The sequence below is a fragment of the Ostrea edulis genome, chromosome 2 (genome assembly GCF_947568905.1).
Source record: "Ostrea edulis chromosome 2, xbOstEdul1.1, whole genome shotgun sequence".
Classification (NCBI taxonomy): Eukaryota; Metazoa; Mollusca; class Bivalvia; order Ostreida; family Ostreidae; genus Ostrea; species Ostrea edulis.
This window is the reverse complement of record NC_079165.1, coordinates 77,074,747-77,089,195: the sequence shown is the minus strand read 5'-3', so window position 1 is coordinate 77,089,195 and position 14,449 is coordinate 77,074,747. Positions and strand designations below refer to the sequence as shown.

The 14,449-nt window shown below is 33.4% G+C and overlaps 1 protein-coding gene across 2 annotated transcripts; it reads right to left on the bottom strand.

Annotated features, from left to right (window-relative positions):
* Positions 1-760: 760 nt before the first annotated feature.
* Positions 761-14,395, bottom strand: LOC125678204 (proteasome maturation protein-like). 2 transcript variants are annotated; one of them, XM_048916451.2, is made up of 6 exons: positions 14,149-14,395; positions 8,626-8,723; positions 7,760-7,820; positions 3,474-3,575; positions 1,993-2,086; positions 761-975 (listed from the first exon to the last, which is right to left on the bottom strand). In XM_048916451.2, the coding sequence occupies exons 1-6, from the start codon at positions 14,158-14,160 to the stop codon at positions 908-910; spliced, it is 435 nt and encodes a 144-aa protein (XP_048772408.1). In that variant the 5' UTR covers positions 14,161-14,395; the 3' UTR covers positions 761-907. The 2 variants fall into 2 exon arrangements, with proteins under 2 accessions (XP_048772408.1, XP_056009650.1); XM_056153675.1 differs by lacking the exon at positions 14,149-14,395 and adding an exon at positions 14,054-14,072.
* Positions 14,396-14,449: the final 54 nt, after the last annotated feature.

Genomic DNA, 14,449 nt, shown 5'->3' with positions numbered 1-14,449 from the left:
ACTCTTTTGGAAATCAATTGTATTATCAATACCAACATTTTTGGCTGGGAAAAAATATTCATGGAAACATAGAGTTTCATGTTGACACCAGCTCTGACATGAATTTTACATTTATTCAAAGAACTACCCAGATTATAATTACTTACTAGTTTGAACAATGTTATTAGTATTACAAGAAACGAGAAGCATCTCCTATAACTTTTTTTATATAGTAACATTTTGACAATTCTTGAAAAATATGTTTTGCAAAAAATGTAATGGTATTAGCTCATGGAAATAAAATCTGCAAAATACTAGGTATTAAAGTGATTTTACAATATTTATGAAAAAAATTCTCATATTAGTCAAGAGTTATTGCTATGTACACATATAGTTAAAAAAACTGCCTAATATGTAAAGACTCTGGCTTTTAAGTGTCCTATTTTTTCGGATAAACTGGAAATTCTTGCCTTCCTCTCCATATCTTGCAAACAAATTTTTTTTTTATCAAGCCATGAATCAGAAAATAATTGTTTTCTGTGAAAAATGCAATAATCAACAAGCTACAGACACATTGTTGGGTAGGCCCCGGTCATGCCTAATTGACAAATTCATGTTGCTTTCCACTATTTCCTTGGTGGTCTGCATGTTAAATCGAAATAAATGATGACCTACATATAAACCCTCTTATTTCAACACATCTCTTCATTTGTCAAATACTAAATGTTGACAAAGCATTAAAGTCGGCCAAATTCTGTAACTTTACATAACAGACTTCAAATCAAAACATTGAGATTTATTAGAGATTTTTTACAATGTATGAAATTGACACTTGTGAGTTTGTACTAAGAGCTTGAGGGGGGTTGCCTAGTCCTCCTCCCTCTGTCTGAACAGTGAATTCACAGAAATGTACGGATAACAGTACTATCTACAGTAAGCCTGATTTTCTCTCCATTAGTAAATGTATGTCTCCAATGGCTTCACAGTCAGCGGGATCTGTAAAAGAGCATCAATAGAGTTAATATCTATTCTTATCATTATAACACTGGTCAATACCAGTCATTATAACACTGGTCAATACTAGTCATTGTAACACTAGTCAATACCAGTCATTATAACCCAGGTCAATACCAGTCATTGTAACACTGGTCAATACCAGTCATTATAACACTGGTCAATACCAATCATTATAACACTAGTCAATACCAATCATTATAACATTGGTCAATACCAGTCATTATAAAACTGGTCAATACCAGTCCTTATAACACAGGTCAATACCAGCCATTATAACACAGGTCAATACCAATCATAACACTGCTCAATACCAGTCATTATTACACAGGTCAATACCAGTCATTATTACACAGGTCAATACCAATCATTATAACACAGGTCAACACACATTTTCCTTGATCTGTTTATGAATAAACATTCATAAACATCTAATAACTAAGCCAAATTTCAATCACCATTTGTTAAACTGTAACTTGAATTTGTAGTGAACAGCAAACTAGTGATTATTTGACCACTATAAATGTAAGTACATGTACATGTACTAGACTTGAGCATTGAATTTGTCAGGGAAAGTCAAGGTCATTTGAAACACAAAAAATCTTTCAGGATGTACACAATGAATGCAAGACGAGAATTGTCAGAAGACAATATAGATTGTTGAATTTGTAATGGTCAGCAGATGAACAATGGTACCAGCATCAGATTAATGAGAGAGGACCCCCCCCCCCCCCATCTGATTAATGAGAGAGGACCCCCCCCCCCCATCTGATAATCAAAACCACAGGTAGTGTACACGTTAGAGTAAGGTGAGAACATTTCTAAACATTAAAGCATTTTATAAAGAAAATTGCTAATGATTCTTTTTAAATGAAATGGTTCTTTACATCTCTTGCAATATCAAAATGTGCTAACACACATTAATCAATAAGCAAAACAAATGTCAAAAAATCATTATTCAACCCTTATATAACATCACAAGGTATGAATAGCACTCACTGTTCAGAAGATCTTCAAAGTCAATCATTTCATCTCGTCCAGATAAAATGTCACTCATCAAGTGAGAGCTGTGCATCCCTGGTAGTCTGTTGATCTGAAAAAGTAATGAGTCTTCGAGTAATTATCATCGACACAAACTGTAAACTGAATCTCCTCAGATAATTATCGACATAAACTGTAAACTGAATCTCCCTCGGATAATTATCAACACAAATTGTAAACTGAATCTCCTCAGATAATTATCATTGACATAAACTGTAAACTGAATCTTACTCAGATAATTGTCATCGATACAAGGTGTAAACTGAATCTTAATCAGATAATTATCATCAACACAAACTGTAAACTGAATCTTTCTCAGATAATTATCATCAACACAACTTTAAACTGAATCTCCTCAGATAATTGTGATCGACACAACTTTAAACTGAATATTCTTCAGATTATTATAATCAACACAAACTGTAAACTGAATCTTACCAAATAATTATTATCAATACAACCTGTAAACTGAATCTTACTCAGATAATTGTCATCGATACAAGGTGTAAACTGAATCTTAATCAGATAATTATCATCAACACAAACTGTAAACTGAATCTTTCTCAGATTATTATAATCAACACAAACTGTAAACTGAATCTTACCAAATAATTATTATCAATACAACCTGTAAACTGAATCTCCTCAGATAATTGTCATCGACACAAACTGTAAATTGAATCTTCTGCAGATAATTATGATCAACACAAACTGTAAACTGAATCTCCTCAGATAATTGTCATCGACACAAACTTTAAACTGAATCTCCTCAGATAATTGTCATCGACACAAACTTTAAACTGAATCTTCTTCAGATAATTATAATCAACACAAACTGTAAACTGAATCTCCTCAGATAATTATCATCAACACAAACTGTAAACTGAATCCTCAGATAATAATCATCAACACAAACTATAAACTGAATCTTCTTCAACATATTATCACTGATACAAACTGTAGCCATATTTGGTATATATAAGGTATTTAGGTATAGTAATTTGCATCTAATCACAGGGGTCAAAACATAGTTGCTGAATTCCTATCAATAAATTACAATGAATATCTGACAAGGTTAACCATTGTTTTTGCCCTCAAGTGGAATAAGAAGCTCAGTAATATCAAGGTGTCAGCCCGACATCCACAAGGTTATCAGTTAGAATCCCAATCAAGCCCCTTGACAATGCATGTTGTGTACTTGGACCAGTCATTCTATCTGCATTGTGTCAGTCCACCCAGTTGTAAATAAGTCCTGTCTCTAGCTGGGATTGCGGGTTTAAGCTGTCACAGATCAGTGTGTGTCCTATTCAGCCAGAGGGGAGTTTTGGCTCAGGAAGGATTGAACAACTTTTTTAACATGTGTCTTTGGAAATGACTGTTACATTCTTCAGTGCAATTTACAACTTTCAATAAAATCATAGTTTCTTGATAACACATACCTTCTGTGCTACATTTTTTTCCATCTGTAACCTTAATGGCATGTGGATTCCTTGTGTATTTCTCAACATGGCAAGGTCCATTTTCACTTTGTTTTCATGCCACTGAAAATAAAGAGAAGAGACCAATGGATCATAACATTTTCTGGAGTTACCTAGCTCAGAGATAGGACTCCTGAAGGACTGTAGATGATAAGGGTTCTATTTGCCCATCCAATTCAGCATTCCTGCTTTTGTTTCGAGATTAATAGCATTTTGTGCAAGAATACCGTTGCAACTCATTTCAAATTTTGATATACGTTATGTGACAATTCGTTATTGATAAAGGTAATACGTTTAAATTTCCCTTGTGTTGACTTTCGTCATCATTTTTCTGGGTAGGTCATGCCAAAGTCACATGATTCACCACTGTGACCTTCTCAAAAAATAAAATGTTCATACAGGGATTTTTTAGGGTCTGTAGGGGGCCGAAATAAGGCCCCATTCCCAATACTGAAAAGCAGGTATTTTTCCCAATTTTTTCTTTAAAATTCCCAAACAATGGAAACAAATCAAGCAGGGTAGCCAAATCGTTCATAAATCTTCTTCACAGGCCCACAGATTATAATTTTTGCTTCAAAATTCTTTATAAGTAAACCTAATTTTTTGGTGTCTGCTTATTTGAATGATGTAAGCTTTGACCAAATTGAAAGTCTGAAGGAGCCCAATTATACCTTAATGCACTCTGAATGGGATTTTTCCCTATTTCTTTGTATGAAAATTTTCCCAACTTCAAGCAAATGTCACTATTTTTCCCATTTGGAAAGGCCCTGGCCCTTGAAATCAAGACCTTAAAAAAAAAACCCGTCACAGCAACTAATATTTTGACTGACTTTGACTAAAATTGAAAAATTGAGTCACTTTAGATACTACGTACTCAAATGACTAAGTATCAGAGGCAAAAACTGTATCAGATATAATCTCTTTTATGAAATACAGTATTTATAAGATTTAGTCTTCCTTTAAAGTTTTCATATTTAGCATTGTGCAGGAGAACGACTGTTCTTGTACCTGGGTTTAAACTTAGCACTTGCCCACTCGCCAAATGCAAGTAAAATTTTGTGTGGGTGCCTAAATTCACTGTCTTGCTCGCCCACATGACAAGTGATTTTTATGAACAGGAATTGGTCATAATTGTATCGGGTTCAGTAATCAGTATATCTTTAGCAACCAGATGCTTTTCAGAGATGTTTACAAGCTTGAAGGGACTGATTCACTATTTCCCCCAAAATTTTGTTTTTCACTTTTGATGATCAAAATCTACTGTCTATTGTGTTTGAAATATTTCACATGAAAATTAAGGTTATATATTATCACAGAAGCTCATTTTAGAGAGTTTATTATTTGTTTTGTAAACAAAGATTGCGGTATGCTATTGTTTACAAAATTTTCAAAAGAAATGGATATCGATCTAAGTTTATTATACCTTTCACATTTCAAGCATTTTTGGGGTAAAATGTGTCATCTAAAAGTTAAAATTTGTGACTATGCAAAATTAAGATGCATTATATTACAAAATCAATATTTCACTTGTTTGTTTACATAAAAAGATTCGAGTCTTTGTTTACATAACACAGATTTAAGGCCAGATGATATAAACAAATTTTTCTACCTTTAGCACTGAAGAGTTCCCATGGTAAAAAAATACTTTGGTTGGTTTTGGTTTTCTCATTTATAGTTGTTTGGAACTCTTCTGTGTTTTAAGAGCAGGAAAGGGGGTCAGTAAACAATGTAAACAATTGTGATGCCAGAATCATTCAGGAAAAAATCAGGAAAAATTATTAGTAAAAAACGTCATCAAAGGTTACAGAATGCTAAGAAAGGTTATGCATTATCCCTTGGACGTAAGATAGTGAATGTTGATGCCAATAACAACGTGGTGATTGAGGAGAAGTTGGATGAATCAAGAAAAAAATGTTCGTCTGGTGATAATTCAAAAGAATGCCTAGGAAATGAAGAAACGTATCCATCTGATGCATCAGAGAGTGAGGAATCGGAAGAAGAGCATGAGAAGATGATTTGTTGGAGACGAGTTGTGGAACTTGGAATTCTAGTGGACAATTTGGAAAAATGTTGTGCTGCGTGTGGTAGACCACTAGATTTAACAACGCATAAGACATTGTGAGGACGAAAAACGGTATGGACTTGGATTATTGCTATATATAAGATGTCAGCAGGAAGCATGCAGTTATCTTTCTCCTGTTTCTACTGGGAAACGTGACATAATGCAGAAATTAATGTAAAATGGCACATCAAAGAGATCCTATATTAGGCATTTCTTTATTTTTTTCAGAGATGAATAGCAAAGGAAAACCAAGAGTGACAAAAAAAACCCCCAAAAAACAAACAGTAAAATCATAAATGCCATTGTAAATTATTTTCAGAAGTTGTAAAATTTTACTCTTATATTATGGGAGATAACTCTTCTTTGTCTTGAGAAAATCAGCCAATGTGATATTTACAATTTTGCTTCTACTCAGAAAATTCACCCCATATGGTATATGATTTTTAAGTTTATATTACACTTTAAACATTAAGTCAACATATTATGAAGTTTATTTTAATTTGTAAACCTTTACTGAGGGTGCAATGTCCATCTATGTAATTTTATTGAAGCAGCAATTGATATTTTCCAAGTGTAAAATTTGTAATGCATTAATATTTTACATGTTATGTTGTAAATCTAATATCAGTACACTCTGTTCTCCCTGACAACCATTTTTTGAGGTATAAAAAAGGTAAACAGATGAAGAATAAACTAATTTACCATGATAACTATTGTTTTGTACTTTTTTTTGGAATATGGAAAATATTTCACTCTCCAAGTCAAAGGGGAAAAGAATTCAATGAATTATCCACTTTTATAAAAGAATGACATCATATAAAGTCTCTTCGAAAGAAAAAATTTGTTTGTATCATCTGCCCTTAAGGTTAAAATATTGCTTTTATTCTGGCATTCAGTAGGTCAAAATTTTGGCTGTCAACATTAAATGAGTTATATTTTTAATGTTTAAAAAATGAAAAATATTTTTATCAAAAATTGTGAACCAGTCCCTTTTTAAAGCGTTTTGGAGAACTCTTCTAAACCGAAAGTAAACCATGCAAAATTTACCCAAGTCGATCTGCAAGATCACTGTCAAAACAGCTGGAAGTTTTTAACCTTGCAGAAAAATGAGCATGATTGCAGTCTTCCTGCATATGACATGGGGATATGAAAAGCATTATGACATAGGGATATGTAAAAATATAAAGCTACTGTTAGTACAAAGAAAGCAGCGTCAATCCAAAATATTGGAATTGAAATAAAATAATCTAATAATGAACGTTTTTGTGAAAGAGTATATCTAAGTGTATTATGAAAAATTAAAAAAAATTATGGAAACCTATTTTCAACCTCTCTAAATATTACTATGCATTCAAACGGTATGACGAAACAAACACACACAAAATATATGATCCATTCACATATTTCATAGATATCCTGTATTATATTGCATCAGATGTGGGCTAGCAGTTTTTGTTGTGGGCTTCCAGAAATAACATTTCAGGAGCCCACATGGCTTCTGGAAATTTTAGTTAAGTTTCAATCCTGTGTACATTGTCATTTGATAAATTTGCAACATTTACACTCTGACAGTGGTCCAACAATACACTCAAATCTCTATGTTTAAAGCAATTATATGCCATAATCTTTGGATATTATCATAGGAATAAAAAACATGTTTTATATCCAGCTATAAAAGTAAACATACTTTATGCAAATTATGCAATTTAACTCAATCGAATTTAAAAGTAACCAAGCTAATTTCCTATTTAATTATGTATCCTCCGAATCTGAGTCTTGATAATGAAAAGACTTTTGGAGAACTTTTTTATGAACATTGTTTTCATCTTGTCCTTACCCACCAATAGAGGAGACACAACTTAAACAGCATTGAATCTACATGTATATTACATATATTTAATTCAACCAAATTGTAGTCTTGCTGTAAAGTTTGACAAATGTAACCTTGAAGCTGTTATACTTACAAAGGGTTTCCTTAATAGTCCTATGTTAACTTTAAACCCTTAATTCTCATCCCACCAAGGCTATGGGAGCACAATCTAAGCAAACTTGAATCTACGCTAGTGACTACACATGTTCTAACCTTGACAAAATTTATAACTCTTTTCCCTATGATTTTTCTGTTGTGGAGGACTGTAGTGTAGAGGCATTAAAAATCTGAAATAGTATTAATGGTTTTACTTACGTGCATTTCTGAATATTCCAGAGGATGCACGGCTCCCAGTTTGGATTTACTGGACTGTACACTGAATAAGTAAAATGAAGCAATTAATGAAAAACTGACAGAACATTAGGAAAGATATTTGTCCATTTATACTGGGTACATTCAAATCAGTGAAATTTCGATAATCAATTTGTGAATAATAAAAAAAACCCATCAGAACATGTACTAAGAAATTAAAATGAAACAAATGCACGTCGTCAAAATTGCACCTAGTACAACATAAAAGACAGGATTATGAAATGTGCATTTTCAACATGTCATAAAAAAAATAATGTACACTTGAATGTCAGTATAATATCTGAATATGATGTACAATGTGATATCTATATGTAATGTAGAATTGATATCTAGACATAATGCACAACATCAGTATAATATCTAAATGTAATGTACAATGTGATATCATATATCTAGATGCAATGTACAATGTGATATCTAGATGTAAAACTAATGTAGTACAATTTTCAGTTTTAAAGGCATCTAAATGTAATGCGTATCATTGACAAGATATACTGGTGATAGAGGTAAACCGTTTTAAATAGCTATGTGATATCCAGATGAAAACTTCATCTTTAAAACTGTGCAGTCTCAGAGTTCTTGAAATCTACATCTGTGGTATGACTGGTATCAGACATTTCCAGATTTCTATCAGTCCGAATAATGAAATGTACTGTGAACTTTATTGGTCTGAGGAAATTTTAACCAGTCAAATCCTTCAGACTGGTAAATTTCAAGAACACCGAGTCTTCTACCATCGTAGGTAGTTAAATGGCATACAGAAACCACATTCCCCCATAAATTGCATGGTTCTTTAGTTATGTGTTTACCCATTCAGCATAATGTCTGGCACTCCATATGGTCCCTCTGGTAACTTGATTTCATGGGAGCCATCAGGTTGTGGTCTCACTGGGGGATAGGGTATGTTCTGTGCATGAAAAAGAGTCATTTAAAAATTCATAGACATGACATATGTACAGTGGAGCCTCGGTAATCCGGACGCCATTAATCTGGACGCTTCACCTTCCGGACGATTTTTCTAGGGAACAGAATTTTTATACATTATTTTGCATCATTAATCCGGAAATTCGTGTTCCGGATCCGGACGGTCATTTTTTACTACAAAACGTTATAATGCATTGAAAATTGTACCGTTAATCCGGACGGTAATTTTGTTTAGGGAAGGTCTGTGTCGGACAATTTTAGCAAGGCGTAAATTATATATATAAAAAAACAAAAAAACAAAAAAAAACAAGCCACACTGTCTAATTGAAGCGATTACCTGTACCCTGTCAACACCTCCCTCCAATTAGGTGGTGTGTGATGATAAGTCCGTTAGATAGCACGTGCCGATCGAGACATTGTATTGCCAATTTTTGCACATAAGATCGTTATTGCGTGTAGTGTTGAATTTTGTAAATAAATCTGTAGCATAATATTTTATAGTCTTGATCAATAGCCTAATAGTATTAATAAATTAAACATCATGCCGTAATGATAATTTTTTTTTTAACTGCTACACATTTCAGTTATGCTGATTCGTAAATTGATATCGGCTTATTCAAATCTAAAGAGTGTAGATTATACTTTTAGATTCTGGATTTTATACTGTTGATTGGCGTGAAATATACATGTATGTTCATGCACATGAATATGTAGTATAAGGTTTTAACGTTTAGAATGTCACGCATGTAGAATGTACCTGTGTACGATTAATTCTTGTTACGATGTTGTAGAGCTTTACTGCTTTCGAATTTTTAAGCTCTGGGTAGAAGTGAGAAAATTACCATTTTAAGGAAAATGACAATTAAATTCTGTATGTACCTGTAATGTTAGTTTCACCTGAGTTTTGTTCCGTTATTATCGCATCATGAAAATAATAGGTGCGCGTGACTAGATCAAAGCAGTAGTAGGTCTTGATATTACGAGCTTAAATGATTTTGTTCTCCCGATATTGTCTTGGATGATTATAGAATAAGAAATATAAACTCTGGCAGATTGAATTTTGGTTAAAGAATGTTGTCAACTGACATGATAATCACGAAATTCTTATATCAACTTTGGACGATGAAGATTGTTTTAACAGACTGTCGAACCCGTGAATCGTGACAGATGGAAATTACCGGCCTCTTTAAGAAGTAAAAGTGTGATGAAATGTTTGTAGTGTAAATGATTATGTTAGTTACTAATGATTTATTTACTTATAGTTACACAAAGTGCTTCATTATTTGTTTTAGTGCATACGGTACACAGTTTTCTATATTTATTTGTAAGGATCATATTTATGTACAATGTAAGCACAGGCAAATACACTGAACATGTACATTAAATTTTAGTGCTTTGAAATGCATGTAAATGTTAACATTATCATAATTTATTTACTAATGCAAATGGTCAAATCCAATGATAGAATGTGTTTAATTCACTATGCATCAATAAAGTAGGCACATATTGGTTACTTATGTGAAGATAGAAAATCTGCGATTCAATTATCCGGACGCTTCATTTATCCGGACGATTTTGCTGGGAACCAAAGTGTCCGGATTAACGAGGCTCCACTGTTAGTAAAATCTGCATGCATCTCAATTTGAGATTCCAAAATGATATGCATAGTTTAAATTGTAGGAAGCACTTGACTTTCAGCGATTCCGAAGGTCTGTCGGACATTGGCAAATTACCTGACAGTATAGGGAAAATCTTTGAAAATCTTTTCAAGAACCAATTGACCAAAAAGTTGAAATTTACATGAAAGTTTCCAGATATTGTGCAAATTCAAGTTTGTCAACCCCCCCCCCCTCCCCCCGTAGGGTGGGGCCATAAATAGACAGGGCTCGAAATTAGCGAGAAATACTCGCAAAATGCGAGTACATTTGAAAAATAGCGAGTAAAAATAATGGACACTCGAAAATCTTAGCGAGTGGTGATTTACAAACTATGATCGTATCGTATCCGTTTTATAAGGTGATGCACTATTCGCTTTTCTTAAACTTGCACTCTGAATCATACAAACGCTTACATGAACGACCGATATCAATAACAGTTTCTATCCGGATTTTTCTTTTAAGATTTTTTAAGAAACTCGGAGTCAAACAAATGCTTTAGAGGTCGGACATCGCATATCGACATGTGTCACGAGTCCTGTTCACCTATAGGGGTGATTAAATTGAATAATTCCAAGTATGATGTTTTTGTTATTCATTTATCTACAAAAAATATCGGAGTCTATGTTTTACCAAGTCTTCCGGTAGTTATTTTTATCAGAATCATGAGAATGTCCTATCTAAATTTATTGTCATATTGAGGTCGGGTTGTAGTGACGACACGGGTGCACTTCTCACTGCGTAGATGCTTATCGAAAAAGTCATAGGACTCGTGATCATACTGCTTATAAAACCATGAGTCCTGTATTCGCTTTAAAAAATCACTAGTGACAACCCTGATGTGGCATGAAATTGGAAGACTGGATCTAGACCTGCGGTAAACAAGTTGTGGATTAGACTGTTAGAGGTGCGATAATCAAGAGACCATATGACTTACGTAACTTAGTGTGTTGTCCAAACGCTGCCTGTTGACCCACTAGGCTCAGTAATGATGGGGGAAATCATTGATTAAAAAATATATATTTATAAAAGAGCACTGCTTCATTATTTTTAATTTAGCTTGTAGGTTTTCATTTTAGCCTGTGGATTTTTTACCCACGGACTAAAATTAGCCTGTGGTAGAAAAAGTTAATTTCGACCCCTGATAGGGGATTAATTTGCCTATAGAATTTTGGTCTGGTAAATATATTGACCATTACTGGAACAAATGTCCATTAAGTACCAGAGGACCTTGGGCATAGGAGTTTGAAATATCAACAAAGTCAATCAAATGCACTTGATTGACCAAGCCATGAGCTATGCATTAGCATAGTGAACAGGAATGAAATGCTGTTATGGAGAAATCGAGGATATCGTTTTGAACCGTCGTGCAATGAATATAACTCGTCAGTATTTATCACTAAAAACATTTGCCTTGACATTTTAGTATTCCAATAATCTTCAAGTTAAAAAAAATAATAATTTAATGCTATTAATCCTTTCACATATTTTTTTTTTTTTTTACAACAAATAAAATAAATCAAAAATATAAAATACTCAATCATGTCAATATAATATGTTGACAGTACTACCGTTTGGGCGAGCGCAGCTTCATTGTATGTACATATTTTGTAATGTTCATGCTTTGATCAGGTTCAATTCAAACAATATCCATTTGCCAAATACTCATTACATGAATTTTCTCCCAGGGTTTTATATTAAAAATGATTAAAACATGTATACATGAATGTGATTGAAATATTTTTATGCTATATATACATTTTATTTCTGCTGCCTTCACTGTGACTGGCTTAACCTTTGATACATGACCTGTTCTGCTGTATGCTCTCAGCCTCTACTTTCCTTTTTTTCTACTCTCAATCTTTTTAAGTTACTAATTGTATGATAAAAATACCCAAACCTTTCAAGTTTGTAAAACTATGTTTAAACAGCACTGCCTTTAAACACAAAATGCATTGAAATATAATGAAAATTTAAAAATAAATCGATAAATTCAACTATTGGGCATGTATCGATAAATTCAACTATTGGGCATGTATATGCCCCCCCCCCTCCCCCCACATACATATGCGAACCTATAGATCTTTAAAAAAATGAAATTCATATGACAATCCCCTTGTAGCAATGGTATGTTCCAAAAGAGAAAACTAGAACAATTTTTATAATATCATACATAATCCTAGTTGTAACACTATCTGACTATGATGAAATATTTCAGCATTCACATATAATCATTGAATAAAATTGCAACATAATTGATTCAAGCCCCTCTCCACTGTTGTTGTGAGGATACATTAATTAAGATTGATTCACAAAACTAGAATTAATTAATGATTTTTTTCAGTCGTTAATAGTAAGTGGCATGGTTGGTTATCATGAGGAAGGGGGTCATCGTGGTTTGCATTACCGGACATGTTAAAAGGAAATGGATTTAAGCACTTATTATTTTTAGGCGCGGGAAAGAAACCATAGATTTTTAAAAAAATGTTTTCAATCTGACCAAATTCCATCGATTTTTTGCAATTTCTTAAATAGCACTAATTCAGTACCTTTGATCCCTCACATATTCTAACAATTTTTAAAAAGTTAGTCTCCCTTTTTTCTTGTTAAAATAATAAATTCCTATTGAGAATTTAGTATTTTAATCAGATTTGTGGTTTGCAGTCGAATATACACAATTTGTATTCGATGCCATATTACGTATGCCTAATGTTTACGTATATTCAATATTGTCCCGGTAGTATGACTTTTACAAATGGAAATAACAAGTACCGGTACATATTTAGATCCACCACTGTCAGTCTTATTATGATGTACGTCAAAACGTAGACATGACGTCACACATCATCTTAGCCTGCCTTTCATAAACATTGCACCTCGTTAAACATTTCGTCTAATGATGCACTGAATTTTGGAGCAAGGAGGCCACAAGATTAGGATGATAATCCACACAAGTTCACAATCATATTCCAAGGTGTGACTTTGCGAGATCTTGGCCATTTTTGACAAAGGACTTCTGGGATTGGCGTCAAAATTTTTTCCTTGTTAGAGGTTTAGATTTAGCTCGGATTATTTCCCGCGCTCTAGTCATTAGAGCTTGCAATGCGATAACTCTGTAGAAAGTTACATGTATTGGAATACTAAAATGTCAGGCCCGGAGTGAATGTGACGTATTACAATGGGTCCTCAGTAAAGTAAATGTTTACATGGATTCTAATAAAGTGGATACTGACAGCATTAGAGAGGGGTTAGGAGGCAAATCCAAGCAGGCAAATGTTGTTACTGATAAATACTGACGCGTTATATTCATTGCGCGGCGGTTCAAAGTGAAATTCTCGATTTCTCAAAAACAGCGTTTCATTCCTGTTCGTTAGGGCCCAATGCTAAAGCATAGCTCATGGCTTGGTCAATCAAATGTACTTTACTGATAAAATTGCCTTGGGACACACTGGACTTTCATTCTTCAAGAATTCCATTCTTAAAAGGATTGTTTGATAATAACTTCTAGAAACAACAATGTAAAAACACGGGAGATATAACACGTAAATTTTGTTTCATCAACAAAAAATCAGCAGCTCTCTGCTATTTCACAATTAATTTCTTTGAGAACTGTTCACCATCAGGGAATTAGAAAAAAACAGTCCAATATAAAACTAACTTTTTGCACGTCAAACAGTAACTTTTTTCATGGAACAGTTTCTTTGTACTTAAAATCATTGCTATATTAAAACTGCTCAGTCACCAGACACTCACCGTGGACGCCATGTTCTTTTTAATTCTAAGTCAGTCGTTCTTAAAATAATTCGTGCCGGTGTTTACTTTCACGCCGAGCTGCGGTTGAGAAATTTGTTAGCAACAGAGTGTGTCTATAACTTTAGTTCATGTATTATTGCTTTCTTTTGAAATCTATTGCTTATGAAATATGGTAAGGAAAAGACCAAGAAGGAAAGAAAGGAAAAAAAAAAAAAAAAGACTGTAAAGAAAGAAAAAAGCCAAGAGCAGACAACTATTTCGGAACTCCCTCAATTTCCTGTACTTTGCGTTCGAGTGAGGC